The sequence below is a fragment of the Amblyomma mixtum genome, chromosome 10 (assembly GCF_055824585.1).
Source record: "Amblyomma mixtum isolate Tamu chromosome 10, ASM5582458v1, whole genome shotgun sequence".
Lineage (NCBI taxonomy): Eukaryota > Metazoa > Arthropoda > Arachnida > Ixodida > Ixodidae > Amblyomma > Amblyomma mixtum.
The window spans coordinates 111982350-112005968 of record NC_143021.1 but is presented as its reverse complement, the minus strand read 5'-3'; the positions used below and the strand labels follow the sequence as shown (position 1 = coordinate 112005968).

Genomic DNA, 23619 nt, shown 5'->3' with positions numbered 1-23619 from the left:
GTGGAACCTCGATTATACGTCCACCGGTCATGCGACGACCCGCATTTTACGACGCATTTGTGCGCTCCCGGCAAAACCCCTATAGAGACAATGCATTAAAAACCTCGGTTATATGACGCAAATTTTAGAAGGACCCCGCTTCGTACGACATCTGGCTCATACCGTCCGTCAAAAAAGGTCGTCAGCAAACGCAGGCCGGGATGTACTGTATTTTTGCGATTCTAAGCACCCCCCGAATCTAAGCACCCCCCCCTATTTTCGGAAAAAAATTTCTGAAAAAAAAACTTTGCATGCGAATCTAAGCACCCCCTTTTTTGCGCGGAAGAAAGCGTTGCCGAGGCCGCCAAGTGCACTTGCTCTCTTTTTTGTCGAGCCTGTGCAGTCGGAGTCCCGAGGAGGCGCGGTCTCCGCGTTGTTGTTGTTGTGACTGAGAGAAGGATGAAAAGGAAATTGCACAGGCCTGCCTACTGGCTCGAGCCAAGCCACCACCGCTGCCAAGTGCAGATAGAGGAGAGTTAACAGATCAGAGGAAAGATAAAGAGAAAAGATAAGACGCCGGTCCCAGCAACAAATGCGTCCGCTGGAGTGGACGCTGCTAAAAAAACAGATAAGCGGGCGAGGCCGCGCTCGCCGAAGCGAGGACAGCGGCGTCCACGGCACTTTTTGTGTTGCTGCGTTCCGACACTACAAGACAGATGGCAGCACAGAACTGTCTGCAGCTATTTTTCTTTTGAATGTTTCCTAAATAAAATGTTTTTTCTCGCGCCCGTTTCATCGAGATTTCGCCGCGAAAAGAGGGGCCGGGGGGGGGGGGGGGGGTCAGTTTAGATTTTTCGAATCTAAGCACCCCCTCTCACTTTGGGCATCGCGATCGTGAGAAAAAGGGGGTGCTTAGAATCGAGTAAATACGGTAGGGAAACTTTAGCCAGTCGATAACCGGTGTGCCTTAATCTTTCCACCTATCAAGAAAACCCCGCGAGCCGCTGCCCAGCTGCTCACAGCAGCCTCAACGGCCATTTTATCTTGTTTGTTGAAGACTAGCCCTCTGCCGGCAAAAATGTGCTGCATTTGTGTTCCGAAAAAAAAAAAAAAAAAGATGACGATGAAGTTCAGACGTTAAAAAATATCAAGCTTGATTTTCGATTATACAACACCCGGATTATACGACGGTTTCGCGCGGTCCCCTGAACGTCGTATAATCGAGGTTCCACTGTAATTCTTTTGTACTGTAATCTCTCTCAAGTGCAACTTTACTGTTAGTGGAGTGTTTCTTGAAGAAGGAATATGTGTGAAAAATAAAAAAGCTGTGTGTAATTGTACATACATGTTTTGCTCGCATTGTTTGCCTCAATCTATCGAAAAGCTGAAACAGCTGATGAGCTGTGCTCAAATTTAGCCTTAGGAAATAATGTAATCGTTGGCAATTTTTTATTCTTTTTTTACCTTGATGTGATTTGAATTGCCTTCCCATCCACATTGTTTCCGTTTATGATAAGAGGTGATTTACCCATTTACGGCAGAAGGGCCAGGGGCCAACCGAGTCAGCAGGGGGAGGCGCACAAGAGGAGCCATCATTCCGAGAATACTCACTTTTCCTCTAATCTAAGCACCCCCTTTTTTGCGCGGAAGAAAGCGTTGCCGAGGCCGCCAAGTGCACTTGCTCTCTTTTTTGTCGGGCCTGTGCAGTCGGAGTCCCGAGGAGGCGCGGCCTGCGCGTTGTTGTTGTTGTGACTGAGAGAAGGATGAAAAGGAAATTGCACAGGCCTGCCTACTGGCTCGAGCCAAGCCACCACCGCTGCCAAGTGCAGATAGAGGAGAGTTAACAGATCAGAGGAAAGATAAAGAGAAAAGATAAGACGCCGGTCCCAGCAACAAATGCGTCCGCTGGAGTGGACGCTGCTAAAAAAACAGATAAGCGGGCAAGGCCGCGCTCGCCGAAGCGAGGACAGCGGCGTCCACGGCACTTTTTGTGTTGCTGCGTTCCGACACTACAAGACAGATGGCAGCACAGAACTGTCTGCAGCTATTTTTCTTTTGAATGTTTCCTAAATAAAATGTTTTTTCTCGCGCCCGTTTCATCGAGATTTCGCCGCGAAAAGAGGGGCCGGGGGGGGGGGGGTCAGTTTAGATTTTTCGAATCTAAGCACCCCCTCTCACTTTGGGCATCGCGATCGTGAGAAAAAGGGGGTGCTTAGAATCGAGTAAATACGGTAGGGAAACTTTAGCCAGTCGATAACCGGTGTGCCTTAATCTTTCCACCTATCAAGAAAACCCCGCGAGCCGCTGCCCAGCTGCTCACAGCAGCCTCAACGGCCATTTTATCTTGTTTGTTGAAGACTAGCCCTCTGCCGGCAAAAATGTGCTGCATTTGTGTTCCGAAAAAAAAAAAAAAAGATGACGATGAAGTTCAGACGTTAAAAAATATCAAGCTTGATTTTCGATTATACAACACCCGGATTATACGACGGTTTCGCGCGGTCCCCTGAACGTCGTATAATCGAGGTTCCACTGTAATTCTTTTGTACTGTAATCTCTCTCAAGTGCAACTTTACTGTTAGTGGAGTGTTTCTTGAAGAAGGAATATGTGTGAAAAATAAAAAAGCTGTGTGTAATTGTACATACATGTTTTGCTCGCATTGTTTGCCTCAATCTATCGAAAAGCTGAAACAGCTGATGAGCTGTGCTCAAATTTAGCCTTAGGAAATAATGTAATCGTTGGCAATTTTTTATTCTTTTTTTACCTTGATGTGATTTGAATTGCCTTCCCATCCACATTGTTTCCGTTTATGATAAGAGGTGATTTACCCATTTACGGCAGAAGGGCCAGGGGCCAACCGAGTCAGCAGGGGGAGGCGCACAAGAGGAGCCATCATTCCGAGAATACTCACTTTTCCTCTAATCTAAGCACCCCCTTTTTTGCGCGGAAGAAAGCGTTGCCGAGGCCGCCAAGTGCACTTGCTCTCTTTTTTGTCGAGCCTGTGCAGTCGGAGTCCCGAGGAGGCGCGGTCTCCGCGTTGTTGTTGTTGTGACTGAGAGAAGGATGAAAAGGAAATTGCACAGGCCTGCCTACTGGCTCGAGCCAAGCCACCACCGCTGCCAAGTGCAGATAGAGGAGAGTTAACAGATCAGAGGAAAGATAAAGAGAAAAGATAAGACGCCGGTCCCAGCAACAAATGCGTCCGCTGGAGTGGACGCTGCTAAAAAAACAGATAAGCGGGCGAGGCCGCGCTCGCCGAAGCGAGGACAGCGGCGTCCACGGCACTTTTTGTGTTGCTGCGTTCCGACACTACAAGACAGATGGCAGCACAGAACTGTCTGCAGCTATTTTTCTTTTGAATGTTTCCTAAATAAAATGTTTTTTCTCGCGCCCGTTTCATCGAGATTTCGCCGCGAAAAGAGGGGCCGGGGGGGGGGGTCAGTTTAGATTTTTCGAATCTAAGCACCCCCTCTCACTTTGGGCATCGCGATCGTGAGAAAAAGGGGGTGCTTAGAATCGAGTAAATACGGTAGGGAAACTTTAGCCAGTCGATAACCGGTGTGCCTTAATCTTTCCACCTATCAAGAAAACCCCGCGAGCCGCTGCCCAGCTGCTCACAGCAGCCTCAACGGCCATTTTATCTTGTTTGTTGAAGACTAGCCCTCTGCCGGCAAAAATGTGCTGCATTTGTGTTCCGAAAAAAAAAAAAAAAGATGACGATGAAGTTCAGACGTTAAAAAATATCAAGCTTGATTTTCGATTATACAACACCCGGATTATACGACGGTTTCGCGCGGTCCCCTGAACGTCGTATAATCGAGGTTCCACTGTATGGACTGGGCTGCGAAGCTGTCTTGATTCAGTGTGAATAGCACATTTACAATTACAGGCCTTTAATTGTTCTTTGTCAAGAGATTTTGTAATAACTATGCGATTATTGTGCCTGGCATTTCAGTGGCATTGATACCTTTGTGTCTGAAGCCCCACTGCTTTTGTGAGCCCTTTGTGTTTTACATGTGCTTCATCTTCCCTAGGAACCACGTTACCATGGTCACCAGTGATCACCTGACCAGCCTTTTGAAGAACATCTTGAACCTCCTGCGGAAGACAGTCAACACTGAGGGCTCCCCTTGGATGATCACTATTGCAGGTGCATCAACTCTTTGGTTGCATTTACCCTGCTGCGGTGGCTCAGGGGTTACGGTGCTCGGCTGCTTGCGCGAAAGATGCGGGTTTGGTCCCGGCCGGAGGCGGAATTCTAGAGGCCCATGTACTATCGCGCTCAATATGAGTTGCAACACGCGGTCATCAACCGGGGCTCGTTCCGTGGTGTGCCTCCTCCAAACAGTGGCTCGGAATTCTGGGAGAAACTGCTGTTCCAGGAAACAACAGCACCCCCGCTCAGGAAAAAGTTTCTCCCAGAATTCCGAGCGACTGTTTGGAGGAGGCACACCATGGAACGAGCCCCGGTCGATGACCGCACGTTGCAACTCATATTGAGCGCGATAGTACTGTGCAATATGTCAGTGCACGTTAAAGAACCCCAGGTGGTCGAAATTTCCGGAGCCCTTCACTACAGCGTCCCTCATAGCCTGAGTCACTCTGGGATGCCAACCCCCAATGAACCAAACCAATCTTTTGTCGCATTTTGCGTTAACCTCTTTTAGCAGAGTTCAGAGGGCTCACGAACTCTCTTATGACTTTGAAAGACACTGAGCAGCCCAGGTGGCTCGTCTTCAGTCCCTTCATACCTAACATGTCAAAAGGCTGCCCAGTTTCAACCATGGCCAGTCTGCTACAACTGGGGTCAGTTCCAGAATGAAATGTTTAAAGGAAAGGCACGGTGTTTGAGACACCCAAAAAACACTCCACTCCAAGGAACCCAGTTTCAGAGCCACCGCTGTAAGAAGCTAAGAAGCAGGGACAAACTACACTGGAGACAGGAAAGGGGCAATTGCATTAGGTGCCTTCTGTCCAGATGCTTGCCATCACTGTGGAAGCATCGGCTATCGTTTATCTTTTTTCTAGTGGCATCATCCCGACTGACTGGACTTGTTGTGCCTGTATTTGAGGAAGGGGACTGTAATCAGTTAACCAACTACCGCCTGATATCACTCATCTGCGCATGATCCAAACTCGTGGAACATATTATTTCAAACTACATAACTGATTTCCTAGATACGAAACTCCAGCGTGCGTTTCACAAAGGCCCGTCGACAACCACTCATCTGGTTTCAAAGATTAATACCTTTTTGTCTGTTCTCGATATTTGCAGTCAAATAGATGTTATATTCCTAGATTTTAGCAAAGTTTTCGACAGGGTCACACATTCCAGTCTATTATTCAAGCTTAACAAGATGGGTTTACATGGTAGTGTAGTCAAGCGGATATCGACATATCTAGACATGCACTAACAGTTCGTTGATTTCGAAGGCTATTATATAGACGTTCTCTCTGTAAACTTGGATGTTCCACAGGGCAGTGTCCTAGATTCTCTACTTTTCTTAACTTAGGTGAATGACTTGACCACCTGCATTTTATTATTCGCAGATGACTGCTTGCTCTTCAAGGTTGCCAATGACATAAATGATCAATTTATAGTTAATGAAAGTCTTAATGCTGTTTCTAATTGGTGTGATCTCTGGGATATGAAACTTGACCCTGATAAAACTGTTCTCATGCCCATCAGCAACAAAAAGTCTTCTTTTCCTTACCAATTCATAATCAAGCAAACCCCGATATCTCAAACTGACTGTTTCAAATATCTGAATGTAACAGTTACTAACCACGTAATCTAGTCCACTCATATTGATAATATCTACACTTCTGCTCACTGCAAGCTCAGTCAAGTAAGCCACAAGCTCAAATACTGCCCTTCCGACGTAAAGCTCCTGGCCTATAGCTCGTTAATCAGATCTCGGTTGCAATACGCCTACGACGTTTGGGATCTTTTCACTAAGAAAGATATTCACAAGCATGAACGCTTACAAAGGTCACCAGTTCATTTCATATATAATCGTTGCCGTCACCATGATTCCCCATCTGAGTTAATGAGAATCAGTAACATCAAGTCTTTAGAGTCTTTGAGAAATGTAGCACTGTTAAAATTCCTCATTAAACTCTATTGCAGTCAGTCCTGTCTTTACCCTTCAACATACTTGTAGCCTTTATCACCTAGAGTCACAAGGCATTACCGTATAAACATGCGTAAGGGCCACACTCGTGTATTGGCCCCACCCTGTTTTCCCGAAGGAAATAATTTTTTTTTAAATATCCGTGCAAGGGCTGCTCTGAAGCTTTCCATGACCTACACGGGAATAGCCTTTGAAATGCACACGCCCTGGCCTTTGCGATCAGCTCCGGCTGCAAGCAGCGGTGTGCTTGATCGTGGAGGCCACGCACGCGCACAGGAGCTTCCAGGTGCCGCCCACGGATGGCTCCTGAGGCCGTGGTTTATCATCATCATCATTGTCAACTTTTTCCTCCGCCACGAGCTCCCGCTATCTATATCGTCATCAGTATCACCAGCTCCAGCTCCCAAAGGCACGGGCATTGTGGTAGTGTGTTAGTTCACCGTAGTTGCGGCTTTTGTGTGCTGCTGCCGAGCGTTGCAGTTTTAGCACGGTGGGCAAGCACCTTAATAGCAACACGGCTGGGTGTTAGCTCTCGGATACGGAAAATGTGCCTGCAGGAAATTCGACATGGCCGAGAAGTGCGTCCGACGATGGTGCAACCAAAGGGATGCTCTGAGGAACACAGGCTGCAAAAAACGCACTGTCCGAGGCAAGCCGTGCGAGTTTTCCGAACTGGAATAAGAGCTGCTCTGCTGTATGATGGAAGTGCAGAACAATGGCTATGCATTGACAACAGACATGCTGCGCGACTTCTTGTGGCATGAGCGTGCACCAGAGCACAGCACTAGCTTGGAATCAAAGTACTCTGCGAGTGACGATAAGTGACGATTGAACGCAGAATAAATGCCACTGATTCCCTGATTGGTCTGTTTTTACTTTAAAAAAAAAATTTTTTTTTCACACATCGCATGTGTGGGCCGCACCCCAAAAATTGTCCCTCGAATGTGGAAAAAGAAGTGTGGCCCTTACACGCATTTATACGGTAATTACCATACTCATAAACTGGCTCCGTTATTCGCTTGCATAAACAACTTCAAATATTCTTCCTTTTCTGGGACTATATCCGATTGGAATAATCTGCCATCTCATGTATTTGCTTCAAAAAATATGCTCTCTGCAATGGAACGAGCTTTTGACTGTTAACCTTTGTTGCTCAGTGTCACAGTTTGTTTTGTGTATTTCTTCCTTTTTGCTTTTTTTTTTCATTGCGTGTCAATCTCTACATTTGGCATTGTGTAATGATGGTCCACTGTATGATTCCCCACTCCTGCTTGGGGCCTCATTGGCTTGCAGTGTTGCACGAGTACATAAATGAATGACAACAACGCAGGCCATGCGGGCCAGATTGTGATCAACTCGTCGGAGGAGCTCCTGCGGGACCCTGTGCTGCCCCTGATGGAGAAGGTCCGGCAGTGCGCAGACGCGGTCTTCCACAAGGAGGAGTGCATGCGCAGCTACCTCAAGTCCAGCACCGACGACACCTCCCAGGCAGAGAGCCAGCTCCAGGAGGTGGGCTCCCCATCGTGGCTAGAGTGGGGCCGGGGGAAGCAAGCAGCCTGCGCTATACCGCGTGTTCCGTATTTATCTGTCCCTGTTACGAAAAAATTCCGCTGCGCAAACTACTGAACTATATGGGCTCAAAACGCTGACTACAAGGTACCTTATGGTGGTCTTCGTCTTTCGATAAGTAATTTAACATCTAAACTTGCCTGCGTTTTCAGGAATTGGCGAAAAACTGCATTCAGCTGCAGCAGAACTTTTTGTACAGGCGAGCAAAGAAGCCAGTGTGAAAGACTGCGCCATCTGGCGAGCGGTGTGAACTTCAAGGAGCAGACGATACGCACATCCGAAGAAACCACGCAAGGTGCGCATTCCCGCCCCAAGTGAAATCAGTTGCCTCACCGCTCGCCAGATGGCGCAGCCTGTCAAAATGGCTTCTTTGCTCGCCTGGAGGAAAAGTTCTGCCGCAGCCGAATGCAGTTTTTCGTCGATTCCTGAAAATGCAGGCAAGTTTAGATGTTAAATTTTATATCGAAAGACGAAGACCATCATAATCTACCTTGTAGTCGGCGTTTGAGCCCATATAGTCCAGTAGTTTGCGCAGGAGAATTTTTTCTGACACAGACAGATAAATGCGGAACAGGCGGTATGAGTGAAGCAATGGTCACAAACTCATTCTTATGTGCTGATGTAACACACCGGAAAGAAACTGCTTGAATCTCCACAGTGGGCACACCCCTAGTAAAAGCAGAGTCGCTGAAATTTGGAGAGGGTGACCGGGCTGTCAGCTGTTTCACTCCTTGAGACTCAATTTTATGACATTACAAAGCATATTTGGCTAAGCTAAAAGGTCCCGCTGCGGTGGCTCAGCGGTTTTGGCGCTCAGCTGCTGACCTGAAAGATGCGGGTTAGACCCCGGTGCTAGACCCCGGAATGCTAGAGGCCTGTGTACTGTGCGATGTCAGTGCACATTAAAGATCCCCAGGTGGCCGAAATTTCCAGAGCCCTTCACTACGGCGTCCCTCATAACCTGAGTCGCATTGGGACGTTAAACCCTCATAAATCATGCTAAAAGGCAGTACAGAGAGGAGAAAGTGGTAATCGTTCGCGTTGCTGACACATAGTGTTAATCTCTGCAGCAGCAAAGTATTTAGTTGGGTATTGTCTGAGAGCAGCAGCCTCAAGCGATGGAGGCTAGAGACAAACAAAAACTCCTTAGTATATTGTGCCCATTGTGGTTGATAAGAACAGAGTCTTTTCTGTTGAGGTATATTGGTAAGACTGCCATTCATGATCTGAGATAACCTGCCATATGCGCTCCACCCCATTCTTATTCTTCTAGTTATTTCCCTCTCATGATCCGGATCTGCGGACACTACCTGCCCTAAGTAGACATATTCTCTTACTACTTCCAGCACCGCGCCACCAATTGTGAACTGCAGATCCCTTGCTAGGCTGTTGAACATTACTTTGGTTTTCTGCATGTTAATTTTTTGCCCCACATTCTGCTCTGCCTCTCTAACTGATTGATCATGCTTTGCAGTTCATGTCCTGAGTGACTTAGGCAGTCAATGTCATCAGCGAATCGCAGATTACTCAGGTATTCTATATTAACTCTTATCGCCAACTGTTCCCATTTCAGGCTCAGGAATACCTCCTGTAAGCAGGCAGTGAAGAGCATTGGCGAGATCGTGTCTCCCTGCCTGACACCTTTCCTTATTGGAATTTTATTGCTGACTTTATGGAGAACTATAGTAGCTGTGCAATCGTTATAAATATCTTCCAATATTTTCACATAACACTCTTCTACACCCTGATTCCACAATGCCTGCATGACTGCTGAAGTTCCTACTGACTCGAATGCTTTTTCTTAATCAATATATAGGGGCTGGCTACTTTCTGCGCATTTCTCTATCACCTGATTGATAGCGTGAATATGGTCTATTGCTGAGTATCCTTTATGAAAGCCTGCCTGGTCCTTTGGTTGATTGAAGTCTAAGGTTGTCCTGATCCTATTAGCGATTACCTTAGTAAATACCTTGTAGGCAACGGACAATAAGCTGATGGGTCTGTAATTCTTCAAGTCCTTGACGTCTCCGTTCTTACGAATTAAGATAATGTTAGCGTTTTTCCAAGCTCTAGGTACGCTCGAGGTCACAGGGCATTGCGTATACAGGGTGGCTAGTTTTTCGAGCACAATCCATCCTTCAACAAATCTGCTGTTATCTGATCCTCACCAGCTGCTTACCATTTCTGCATTGTTCCTAAGGCTTTCTTTACTTCCTCCCTCGTTACTGGCATGTTGCCCCATTGCTGTGCTCTACTGCCTCACTCAGTAACATTCTGATTGCAATTGCTGCTGCATAGATTTGCATAAAACTCTTCGGCTGCATTAACTATCTTATCTATATTGCTTATGACATTGCCCTCTTTGTCCCTTATCGCATACATCTGGTTTTTACCTATGCCTAGCTTCCTCTTCACTGCTTTTAGGCTACCTCCGCTCCTTAGAGCATTCTCAATTTGTTCCATGTTAAACTTCCTGATGTCGGCTACCTTGCGCTTGTTTATTAACTCTGACAGTTCTACTAGTTCTATTCTGTCTATGGAGTTAGACATCCTCATTCTTTGCCGTTTCTTAATCAGATCTTTAGTCTCCTGAGATAGCTTGCTGGTATCCCGTCGAACCATCCCACCACCTACTTCTGCGGAGCACTCCGTAATGATATCTGTGAGAATTACTTAGAATTACTTAAGAGGAAACAGCTCAGGACAGAGGAACGTACAACACTGGTGCTGCCCGTCCTGTGTTTGCGCTGTTCCCTTTTGAGCATTGTTTAACCAACTAGTCCACAACAGCACAACGCGTGAACAGCAGAACTGGCAGCTTGTCTGCGCCCCATTGCATTTCCAGGACGATGAGTGTGGAGAAGCAGTCAATGCGCTACCACTGTTTACACGGACGACAAATTCTTCCAAAATCAATAGGGTGGGACCATATTATGCATTGAACAGTGAAATTCTGATTGAAGAAATTTTGCGATTAAGTTGACATCATCTTTGTCAGCAAAGTGGCTCTTCAATGGACTTCAAAAAGGGGCTAATTTCCAATGCTGACTTTGAAGCTCAGTGGCGTTGCAAACAAAGAAATCTGAAAATTTTGTAGAAACTATGACCAATGTGCAACATCTTTTGTGTTGAAACTGAAAAGTAATTCAAATGTAATTTTCATTACTTCTGGGAAGTAACTCCAATGTGATGGCATTACTTTTTGAGAGTTTAAAGTGTAATTTAATAATATTGTGAGATACCTGGGAAAGTAATTCAGAAGTAATTTTGCCATGTATGGTACCACAGAGGAACTGTGCTTTCCTTAATAAAGGGGCCCAAAACGATCATCGCACGTCACAGGATCACGTTCATTACATGTCAGAGGAACAGACTGCAGTCAAACAATACCGCTGGTGATTGACCCTCAAGTGTGTGTTCCCAGAAAAGTGTTCGTAACGCTTTCATTTTCTTTGCTTGCTTCTTCTCCTCGTCACCCAGGAGTTCTCCCTGCTTGTCCGGGACATATATGCCTTCTTCCCCCTGCTGATCAAGTATGTCGACCTCCAGAGGTGCGTCCACAATGAACAGCATCTCTTCTTCATCCCTGTCTCAGCTGAACACTTGTGGAGCTTTTTTTGTGCTGTGCAAAAAATGAGTACTGTGATGGGTCTCTTTTCCATACTTTCTATTAACTTTTCTTGTTGTAAGCATTGACTACTTAAATACTTAAAATGGCACTGCTGTCGTGCTTTTGTTGGTCCCGAGAAATGCCTTGTTGATGTCACGTTCCAAGCATGTCATTCCCAAATATTTGTTATCGATGCACTACAACCGTGTCCATCAATTTGAATTCTCCATTTCATTTTCCTTGACTGGGGGGCATGACTCACCCCGCTTACCAAAACAATGGATGGCACTGTGCTCTACCTTGAGGCGGGACACTGGTCTTCGACCTATTTTCCTTATATTTAGTCCAATCCTAATGAAACTGTACCACCTTGCTCAGTTTTTTATGCTGATTTCAACAATGAAATTACCTTTCTCATAAATTAGTTGGTTCCCAAGATAATTAATTGTAATTAGTCATTCATTAGTACCTCGGTGCAAAAAAACTGCTCAATAAAGAATAATTTTTAATCCATGGCTACATAGTATGGTGACTAAAGAGCGCAATAATCAAAACCATTTTTCCAATTTACCCTCATTAGTAATTTTACAGCACTTGGAATATCAATGTTCAAGGTGTGAATGGAATGCATCGATAAACTTTGCGAAGGCATAAAACTTTGAAGTGCGATTGAACAAATCTGCTTCGATTATTGCACACACTGTGCCTTCAGCTTCCCTTAGCAAACATTATGCCATCTCTGTCTCTCCTAGATGTTGAGATATCAACACACTAAGACAGCCAGATGTCCAAAATTTTCATGCCATTAAATTGTCTGCTCCTGCACAAATTCAGCTCGCACGATGATCTGAATTGAATATTATGGTCAAAACGCTGATTTCTTGAAGGAAAAAATTGGTGCAGTTGGAAAATAATAGCTCGAGATTCCACAAATGTCACTTTTTGAAAACCGATTGTACGAAAGGAAACCCTAGTTTGCGCTCTGTCCATGATGAGGTGTTCACAGTGAAGCAGTCTACCCATTACATAGCATCCCTTTGAAGGCAAGACTGGCCTGTTTTTGAAGGTTTTCTTTCCAGATCTCATGCCCTTTATATTACCCCTCTGTTGTTGTTATTTCTTTATCTTCACCTACATACCATATATACTTAAAGGTGCACTGAAGAGGAATCTGAACTTGTCTTTTTGCCACGGGAACTCGATCTACACGTTCCGAGCTTTCTTAGAAACTTCGATTTATTGCCCTGTGTGGCGATTTCCCTAATTTAAATCGAATTAACGTCCAGCTCCCGCCTTTTTTTTTAATTCTCCGTCGTACGGTGGGCGGAGTCAACCAACACGTGGAGTGCCTTTCACCCAGTACCGTGGCGGCTTGCCGCTCTGCCATCGGCGGAGTAATACGTAGTAGTCCGTAGTAGCAAATAGTCCGCGCGTATTTTTATTTCTGCGGGCTTTTTGCACCTATATTATCTGCCAATGAAACTATTTATTCATGGAAACCCAAAAAACAAAATAAAGCGAAAGCAAAGCCTTCACGGAGCTGGCTGAAAGGCACTACACGCGTTAGTCGACTCCGCCCACGTACGGGGAGAATTCAAAAAATAAAGGCGGGAGCTGGATGTTAATTCGATTTAATTAGGGAAATCGGCCACACAGGGCAATAAGTCACAGTTTCTAAGAATGCTAGGAACGTGTAGATTGAGTTCCCGCGCCAAAAAGACAAGTTCAGAATCCTCTTCAGTGCACCTTTAAGTAAGGGCCGCACTTTTTTTCCGCGGTTTTTTTACGGGATGTGGCCTTACACGGGACCGGCATTTTTCCATAAAATTTTTCTGACTACAACAGAGCTCTGATTATGCATCCCCAAGTTTATGCTATGACACGCATTTTTATGACGAATTAGCGCACCCCCACGAATCCTTCAATTATACAATGCGTTGAAAGTATGGATAATAGGACACGTGCCCAACGCTCAGCACAAATTAAACAACCGGAGTAAAACAGGTTGTTAGACCAGATAACTGGCAAACGTCATGTGATTGTAAGCTATTAAGACTGTCCAAAGATTATGCACTCGACTCGCAGTTTGCCTCGTCTACAGTTCAGAGCGTGTAGTCACTTCGGCCGTGCTCCTCCACACTTGCGACCCATGGCCATCAGTGTGACGTGGCCTTTCCTGGCCTGTTTTTTTTGCATGCTTCACGGTCGTCAACCTTGCAGAAATAATTATACATTCATCTTAATGCGAGGTTATTGTATGGTGATAAACTGGTAGCAAGGTTAGACCTTTTATGATTGACTATGACTGGATTGGAAGCAATTTCACTGCGACTTTAATGCTGCTAATGTAGGTGCACCCCATTCTAACTTTTGCGCAACATAACATTTTATCCTTTCTGGCACAAATGTCGAGAGCACAGGATTCGTACCGAGTGCTGCAGGCAGTTTTGTTAATCTGTTAGCTTCTATGTGGGAAAAATTATGCACACATGAAACAATCCTTCTGGCTCAATCATTTTTCTTTTTAATTACCGGCGGAGAAGTTGGGGTTGTGGCCCTTACACTAGTATATATGGTATTTGACTTATTCATGCCACGCAATGTGTGAGTTTGTGGCATGGCCCTGGGTGACAGCTTGTGCTGTTCTCTCTTCTTTTCAAGAAACCACTGGCTTAAGAACAACGTGAAAGAAGCGGAGAAGGTCTACACCTGTGTTGCCCACGTGTTCAACACCTGGAATAAGTCTCAGGTAGGTTGTGCTAACAAGTGTGGAGTGAGAACAGCTTGGCTGACTTGGGCTTTGCAGTATATGCTGCAGTAAGTCGAGGCAGCTGTACTGTTTGCCTGGAGTCGCATTTCACTCCTTAAGCAAACAAGGGAAGGAGAATGAGGGGCTCGTTATAAATATGACAGAAGCCAACAGCCACAGAAACCAAGGGGCACAGGGGATTTTTTTTTTTAATTGATTTATTTATTTTGTGGTGTTGATCAATTTAGAACATTACTGAATATGTTATCGCTTAAAGCTAATTGAATAGAAAAGCAGAAGAAAAAACAACCACATGCCGCCGGTGGGATCCGAACCCACAACCTCCGAATTACGCGTCCAGTGCTCTACCTCTGAGCTACAGCGACGGCTGTCAAATCTTCTGTTTTCGGGGGTATTTATGTTTACAAGTAACCTAACCTTGAGAGTGTTCATCAGCGCCACCCACGTTCATAAGCGGCGGACGTAGAACGTCCTGAGTTACCACTGATGTGACGTAGAACGTCATCGAACGGATAGGGTGGAAGCTGCGTGAGAACCCTCTTATCAAAGCGGAAAGCTGGGCTAGTTGGTTTGACATAGTTAATTAAAAGACTAGCGCATAAAACTAGGACAAAGACAGAGAAGGAGACAGGACGAGCGCTAACGCTCGTCCTGTCTCCTTCTCTGTCTTTGTCCTAGTTTTATGCGCTAGTCTTTTAATTAACCCTCTTATGCTTCCTATGGCGTCAAGGCTCCTTAGTTGTATCCATTTTTCCTGAATCTCAGCCAGTGAGATTTTAAAAAGTTTGCACCTGTTAAATATCATTGATGCCTGCTTAACTCCCCAGATGAGAAAAAAAGAGGAAAAGAAGTCAGGAACTATACTTATTTAGAGAAATAGCAGAGATGTGATGTACATAGAAAAAAAATTCATTTTCAGTGAGCAAGTTGAATGTAGCTTTTTTGACAACTTTTGCAAATTGCACTGGCGTCTTCCTAATGCATGTCTTTTTGTGTGTCTACACTGAGGCACGTGAAGAGTACCAGGAACTGCATTCCTTCCATTTACAGTGTAGTTGAATTCATTATAAGCAAAAGCGCGATCAGGGGCTACCCAAGCATAGTTGCAGCCGTCTTTTGCATAAAAGTGGGTTATGAGAACTGTTTGGGCACTGACCCACCTTCCTTGCATATTTCAATCAATGAATCAATTTATGTAGCATTTCTTTCAATACAGAAATAAATGCAAGGATAAGAACAAAAAGCTGCTTCTCAAGCAGCTTGACAACGGTTCTTACCCGTTTTTTCTCTTGACAACGGATAACAGCAGAAATAAAACAAAGCTGCGATTAAAATTGTACGAAGATAAGAGCATGCAGTATACATAGTAATTGTAAACACATAATATATAGTAAACACAAAATACATATAGTATACATAGTAATTCCAAACACAAATGACAGGTTCAATGTAACTGATAGACATGGATTCAATAAGACGAATATTAATACTTAATCACCAATATTTTGCACACTGAAGAACATCTAACGACGAAACTGACATATGACTATACAGGACTAAAAACATTTCCTACTACATTTGCAGGCATAGAAGCACAGACCACAGTTTTACCACACACATTTCACTGAATGTTGGAAGCTGTTTCTTGGCTCATAAAAGCTAGAGTGCTGCCCATTGTCTCCCATTAATGCTGGCACTGGCATCAAGTATGTTTCTGTGCCCTGAAAAATAGCTCGGTGTCGAAGCAGATTGGAACACCATTCGCAGTACTTCCGGCGGGAGGAGGCCAACTTCATCTCCCAGCACGAGATTGACAACATGGCGCTCATCATGCCTTCCTCCGGACGGGGCCGGGCGAGCGTCCAGACCATAGACGCGGGCCAGAGCCAGAAGAAGGTGCGCACTGTGGTGGTCTGTGTGTGCCCTGTGTGTCATTGCTTAACGTGTGCTGCCCTCTCAGGAGAAGAAGAAGAAGCGGGACGGCAAGCGGGACAAGGACAAGGAGCTGGCGGCGAGCCTGGTGGTGGCCTGCCTCAAGCGGCTGCTCCCCGTGGGGCTCAACCTGTTCGCGGGCAGGGAGCAGGAGCTGGTGCAGCACGCCAAGGAGAAGTTCCTCAACGTGAGCACTGCTGTGCTCACTAGAGCATGCATGACCTCCACAGTACTCATCAGCATCATCATCAGCAGCAGCCTGGCTACGCCCACTGCAGGGCAAAGGCCTCTCCCATGTTTCTCTCCCATTAACCCTGTCCTTCTTTGCCAGTTGAGGCCACTGTATCCCCGCAAACTTCTTAACCTCATCCGCCCACCTAAATTTCTGCCGTCTCCTGCTACGTTTGCTTTCTCCTGGAATCCACTCCGTTACCCTTAAGGACCAGCGGCTATCTGGCCTTCGCATTACATGCCCTGCCCAAGTCCTCTTGATTTCAACTAGGATGTCATTAACCCGCGTTTGTTCCCTCACCCACTCTGCCCTCTTCCGATCTCTTAAAGGCCTACTTGACCGAAATTTTTCAAACCGTAAAAAGGTTGTTTTTTCATAGTACACCCCCGTATTATGCTACCCACAAAACATTACGCTCCAGTTTCAAGCAGTTACGGTGAAAAAGGCACGCAAAAATCGGAGTTTTTAATACCGAAACTGGAAAAACGGGCGCCATTGCCGCCCGCCGGAAGTGACGTATGTTTGAGACTGTACTCCGGACGGGTTCGGAGCGGCTGCTCGTTGCGGCTGGAGCAAAGCGCTGGTAGCGGTAGCGCGTGCAGTACTTTGTGCGATAAATACTGGTTATATGTGAAAACACACATCTTGAAACGGATGAAACGCGCTATAGAAAAAGTTTTAAACGTGTTTTATTTGCTGTAGTAGACTAGAAAAGTCCTGGCTCAACCTCAGTGAAGATGGTCACGCCGCAATGCTTGTGAGCGCTGTTTGCTTGGCAGTATTCAATTACAGCTTGTGCAAAGTTCGGATATAGCGGAGGAAGGAAGCATATTCAAATGGAGGCCAAGTAGAAGTGCTTGTATTATAAAGCCGGCTTTTTTGAGCGGGCACGCGCGTGCCAACAGCACATGTGTGCTCTGCTGTGCGTGCAATATGGTTGTTGTCTTGATAAAAAAAAATGACCTGCCTTCTCCTTTTCCTTCTCATTTTTCTCCCCCGTCGAAAGGTATTCCTGCCTGGGCACAGAAATTTGGAACAGGTGCTGTGAACGCCAGTTAAATCAATAAAAACAGATGGATGCGTAAAAAGAGAGCTGAAGAGAATTAAGTGCTGCGTTAAGCGAAAGAATATGCCAGAATCAAAATTTGTGTTGCAAAATAAATATATATTTTTCTCTTCGAGGACCGTGGCATCAGTGTGGTGCCGATGGTGGGCTGGTTCATCTTTGCGCGCCTTGGTCGGGCAAGCCACTGCGCGTTGCGAAATACACGTCGATTCAAATGAACAAAAACTTATGCGTTGCGCTCATTACAGTATTTACCTAGAACCACTTAAAGCTCGTGTACTGCAGGGACGGAAAGGTTTTTCTAATCTTTTCAAACCACACAGCTGGGCAGAACGACGAGGTTGCCGAACCCCAGTCGACCGTAGGTGTCTCTAACCAAACATATAAATTCGATATTTATATGTTATGGTATTTATATGTTATGGATCACCAACTAGCCCGCACCCTTACCCTACTGAATAAAATCAAAATTCTTTGAAAAGATTAATTAAAATTCAAATAACATGCGTGCAGTTCTCTGGGGTCTTGGAGACGCGTCTCGAATGGTAACGCTGAAGCTTCCTGTAATCGACCTCAAGCGGTTCCCCCCTCCTCTTTATTCTCCCGATTAGAGACGCCTCGAAGCCTTCGGTTCGTGGCATGCTTTGCCAATCGGGCCAGAAAGACGTAGGTGCTCTGATGCATGATGTAGACCGGGACAGGTCTATTGGCAAAGCCCAACCCACAAAAGGGGTCAGCGCGAGGCAGAAGCGTCAGTCACCCACCATTATCTTTTTTGAAGAAGAGAGGGGAATTCACGTTAAAAACTGAGCTCCAGACAGCTGACACCAGCTTTCGAGATCGGGGGTGAAGGGCAGTGGCCGAGAGGTATACATGGTGCTTTCCGCATTCCTCGTATTCCCTTCCGCGGCCATGCACTTCGTCTACATGATGCCAGCAGTTTATCTTTCTCGGATACCATCGAGCTTCGCGGTGAAAACAGCCAGAAACGCGCCAGAAGAAGAGCTTACAAGGGGCGCGCACTCACTACAGAACGCCTGAAACTGGCGACCCGGCGATGCCGGTGTCTCAAATGTGCGTCATTTCCGGTCAGGTTTGTTAGTTGTTCAGCACACCACTAGGGGTCTGCGTCGTCTGCTACAGAGGTTTTTGAACGCTTCTAACTAAAATTCTAGACGCTCCACAGCCCTAATATTAAATATAAATATTGTTAATAACATGCACACTATATCGAGCGCAAAATTAGCCGAAGTAAAGTTTCGGTCAAGTAGGCCTTTAACGTTACACCTATCATTTTCCTTTCCATAGCTCGCTGCATTGTCCTTAACCTAAGCTGAACCCTCTTTGTTAGCCTCCACGTTTCTACCTCCTCAGTACTCACCCCATATTCAGGGCCACTGGGTGAAAATGTGGCCACTATACTAAAGTGCCGAAGGGGGCAGAATGGTCCAGAGAACCAGTGCAAGCAAGGCCTGTGAAAAGAAAAGGACTGTTTAAGCTCTGCCTATCACTTAAAGGTATGACACGTGCTATCATTAATGGATCATTCCCTCAACAATGGATAACAGCATCAGTCTGCGCATCACTTCTGTTTGCGCATCAGCATCAGTTTGCGCAACAGCATCAGTTTGCGCATCACTTCTGTTCTTTCACCATCACAAATACTGAGAGGGTCTTTGGACCTTGAAGGGTTCTGAACTTACCAATGCGCTAGCAGCTAAAGTGTCCATTGTCTGTCTTTCTGTTTGTCTGAAGCCAGTTACGTGACAGGCTGCTATTAATAAGGGAGCTGTTAATAATCCCCGGCACCTGCTGAACATGCCATGACTGAAGCAGCAGCCTTACGTGCGTGCAGATTTGGTTTGGTCTGCCGCACAATAGTAACATCAGACTATCCTGAGGTCATATGCCTCGCAGTGCTTGGCCACTGCGCTTCGCTCACTTGGACATCAGCTTTGTGCTCCTTCATTCTTTCCATGAAATACTTTGTTTCACCAATATACAATGCTGGGCACTCAGAGCGGGGTGGGTTGTGCACAACGCCTTCAGAAGCCTTGTTTTTAGGATGGCAGTTTTTCAGGCGGGGCGGGAGGCGTCCGGTGGGGATGATCGGCTTGAGTATTGTTCGCATCCCTTCCTTTCCCAGAATACGAGCTGAGGTTACTGTGGGTCTAAAAGTTACCATGTAGAAAACAAAAGTAATGTTCAACCGTCTCGGAATGGAACAGCAGTTTGCAATTGATAACGAGATGTTGGAAGTGGGATGGGGATATATATACGTCTATATAGGGCAGGTAGTGACCGCAGATCCGGATCACGAGAGTGAAAAATTCAAGGGGTGCACTTAAGTCTCCTTGCATGCTGAAGTGCGAAAGTATTTATAGTACCACACGTGTCAGCATCCAAGAAAGAACTCACAGGGAGCGACGGAAGTTCTTGTCTAGACTTTTTTTTTGTCATTTTGTCTTTTGTGACGTCATGAACTCGTCAACAACTTGTTGTTTAGACATGTTTCTATCAAGCAACTAGTTGGGTCCCATCACGTGACTGGTTGATGATGTGGCTACCACTAACTATTGCTGTCACTATTAATGTCACTATTACTACCAGTAACTGTTACTCTCACTAATTATTTTTATTATTGATTACCTGTTATTTGCTTCATTAATTATTATCTATTAATTACTTGGTTATCATTACTGCATGTTGTCATATCATCGTTATCTTGTGCACAGAACTCGTGGTCATGCCATCCATGAGGCAAGAAATGCATTAATAACTAGAAGAATAAGAATAGGTCGGAGCACATTTGGCAGGTTTTTTCAGGTCATGAAAAGCAGTCTACCAGTATCCCTCAAGAGAAAAGTATATAACAGCTGTATCTTACCAGTACTCACCTATCGGACAGAAACATGGAGGCTAATGAAAAGAGTTTAACTTAATCCACCAAGGTGGCTCAGTGGTTATGGTGCTTGGTTGCTGACCCGAAAGACACAGGTTCGATCCCAGCTACGGTGGTCGAGTTTCTATGGAGGTGAAATTCTAGAGGCCCGTGTACTGTGCAATGTCAGTGCATGTTAAAGAACCCCGTGTTGTCGGAATTTCTGGAGTCCTTCACTACGGTGTCCCTCTTAGCCTCAGTCACTTTGGGACGTTAAACCCCCGTAAAACCAATCAACTCAATTTAAGGACAGTGCAAAGAGCTATGAAAAGAAAAATGATAGAGGTAACATTAACAGACGGGAAGTGGGCGGAGTGCGTCAGGGATCAAAGGCAGGTTAATGACATCCTAGTTGAAATCAAGAGGAAGAAGTGGGCTTGGGCGGGGCATGCAATGCGAAGGCAAGATAACCAGTGGTCCTTAGGGGTAACGGAGGGGATTCCAAGGGAAGGGAAACGTAGCAGGGGGCGGCACAAAGTTAGGTGGGCGGATGAGATATAAAAGTTTGCAGGGATAGGGTGGCTGCAGCTGGCTTAAGGCTAGTTTAATTGGAGAGATATGGGAGAGGTTTTTGGCCATCAGTGGGCGTAGTCGGGCTGTCGATGATGCGACAATTCAGGTACACAGCATAAAAAACTGAGATGCTGCTACCGGCCCGATTTCCACAAAAAGTGCCAGTACCCCCTTAAGAGCGCGGTGCATTGCATTAGAGATAGTTGCTCTGCAAGCACTCCTTCTGTGTCAGTGAGATTCTGCCTACTTGCACACATATGCGGAATCGGTCATTTTCCACTTTACATTGACAGACTGCGGGGAGTTGTCATGCCACTCCTGACACTGTGGTGCAGTAGTTAAGCAATGCGCCGCTACCCCAACAGGTGGCTATTTCAAACACAGTCCCCGATGGGGCTTGTGAGACCCAGGTTGCTGTTCCCGAGCAAACTCTTGCAGCCAGTCGTTAGTTTAACTGCCACGATGGGCAGGTTGTGATGACATCACAGGATCACATGACCTAGGTGGCAGGTGGGTCTCTGGATCTTGCGCTCATAAGGCCGACGACACTGGCACTGATACCGCTGGATTTTCTGCAGAGAGAAGCCTTAATGCTATTGCGTTAGAAACATTTTTAATTTGGTGTCTCTGCCTTCAGAGCACAGCTTTAGGGCGTCCATTCCTGTGTTGAGCGTCGCTGTCGTCCTTGGCATAACCGAGCAAACAAGCTCATAGGAGGATGAAAGAGGGCAGATGCAGGTTGAAGAAGCGAAGGATGAATGACTGCAGCAGTGAAGAGAGCATGTGCGAGGAAGGAGGAAAGCAATAGCGTGAAGGAAAAGAAAAGAAGGAAAAGGAAAAACGAAGGAAAAGATTGTTCTGTAGCACGCTTGATGGCTCGGGCTTCCTTCAGCATTGTCTCGACTTGTGGCCCTGGTCCTCGGGAAAGCGGTGCGCATGGACTCCCGGGTCGAGATAGTTCGAGCCCTCTCGAGAGGCCAAGGGGAGGGAGAGGCAGCTTGATGCGAGCTGCGGCAAAAGTTACCTTTTGCGGCTTCCAGAAATTTAATCTACGCTCAACAGCGCCATAAGGATTGCAGGTCACACATCGGGGGCTGGATTGGCGTGCTGCCACCTGTGGCGTGTGGCGATTGTCTCTCTTCTCTTCCCCTTAATTTGTGTGATATTGAACTCCTTGTTGAAATTATCATGTTGAAGGGCAGCTGTGCAGGTCTTGTTCCCAGTGGCGTTTTGCCGGGCCATTTTAATAAGCATGCAGGATCGTGCTTTTCTCATTTGCCACTGTTTGTACTCAAACAGTGATGTGTGATGTTCTGTGTCAAATGGTGTAGCGTACGAGCAAACAATGTGTAACCTAATGTGTCATGTGAGTAGCTATGCGCGTGTTTGATGAACAGCCCCTCAAAATTTAAGAAATGTGGAGGAGAAGAGGAGAGATGGCGAATAAGGCTCCGGATTGCACTGAAGAACCTACTGAATTCTAGGCAACTGCAATAGCCCCCTGTCAGGCAGCAAATTTAGTGTAATTTCCTATGAATGACATTAGTCTGGTTTACATCCTTGCTTGTGTCGTGGTTAAGGCAGTAATGTCATTTGCAAATGTTTCCACTGAGGATTCACTCGAGGAGAGGCTCAGTGGCAGATCGCTGTGCGCACTGCCGAAGCCTAAACCCAGATCCATCCCTGCTTGGCACTGCATGCTCTGTTCTGCGGTCGCCTAGGGTTGAAAGGCCACAATAGCTGCGCTTACAAACTGTATTACCCGAGGAGCGTATTCGTTGGCCAGTCGGGGTGCATTCCCTTTCATTTGTTCTGCCAGGATGAGTGCTAGGGGTTGATTTGTTCACATGACAAGTTCTTTTGACAGGAATTAGTCAAACAGACAATTGAGGCCTTGAAACTTCGTGTTGAGGCACCACATGGAGATACATGGGGGCTCAACAAAGACTCTGTAATTAGGCATCTGGAAGGATATAATTTTTTTATGTCCAATCTTGGCATGGTCGTCGATAAAATATGAAATTTGTTACATTTTACCCACTTTTGATGATTTCCATCCGAGGAGGATAGCTAACTCACTGCTCCTTTCATTTCAGAAATATCAAGACTCTGACATCTTCGACTATGTCAAGCTGCAGCTTACTCTCCCAGACAAGGCAAGTAACAGTGGGCGATTTTTACGAAATTGATGCCACACCACGGTGACGCCGCGAACGAGTCTTAAGAAGGTATCATTTGACTGCTTAGCCACTGCTAGCAACCCGAAGAGAGGGGGTCAGCTTTGGGTGACGGGCAGATTCACAAGCCAGTCAAAGCATCGATGGCCATGTGTTTGGAGCATTTTCAGGGAGATGACTTCTTTCTTCCAACAAGAACTGGGTGCCATTATAGCTCTCTGTGGTATTAACTGGGCAACTAGGCTGATAACTATGGCTGGTTGTTGTAATTTGTCGCGATGCAGCCATAATGCATGCAGAATTGTAGCTCATAATATGTGATGCTCACACGCTGCAATTAAAGAAGAGGTGGCATTTTATTCTTTCCTCTCCGCATTTTATAGGTTTGCACTAGTGTCTGTTTGTTCTAAACGATCGTGTTTCATGGTCCGCAAAATAAAACCTCAAAGCAAAGAGAGCGGAGGGGGTGAGTGTTTTAAGAAAGTGTGAGCCAGTGGGGCTGATAGACAAAAAAAAATAAAGCGGCGAGGCAGGCAGAGTTAGTTCGCCGCCAGAGGCTAGGTTTACACCATAGAACCAATCGGTGCATTGTACTTTACCTGTTTGAGGCCTGGGAATTGGGTTACCAGCAGGTGAAAGCAGGGACAGGAGCCTGCATCTACTAACTACCCCCCCCCCCCCTCCCCCTTCTCCTGCGT

General features: G+C 46.0%; 1 protein-coding gene across 5 annotated transcripts in view; it reads left to right on the top strand.

The window, feature by feature from the left end:
• LOC149326691 (ryanodine receptor-like) overlaps positions 1-23619 on the top strand; it is a 539764-nt gene that overhangs the window by 372146 nt on the left and 143999 nt on the right. For all 5 annotated transcript variants that reach the window (XM_089562900.1, XM_089562898.1, XM_089562899.1 and 2 more), the window contains exons 79-85: positions 4012-4127; positions 7442-7620; positions 11161-11231; positions 13952-14039; positions 15828-15956; positions 16021-16179; positions 22841-22900. In XM_089562900.1, coding sequence (XP_089419026.1) covers positions 4012-4127; positions 7442-7620; positions 11161-11231; positions 13952-14039; positions 15828-15956; positions 16021-16179; positions 22841-22900 — 802 coding nt within the window. The remainder of the gene's footprint in view (positions 1-4011; positions 4128-7441; positions 7621-11160; positions 11232-13951; positions 14040-15827; positions 15957-16020; positions 16180-22840; positions 22901-23619) is intronic.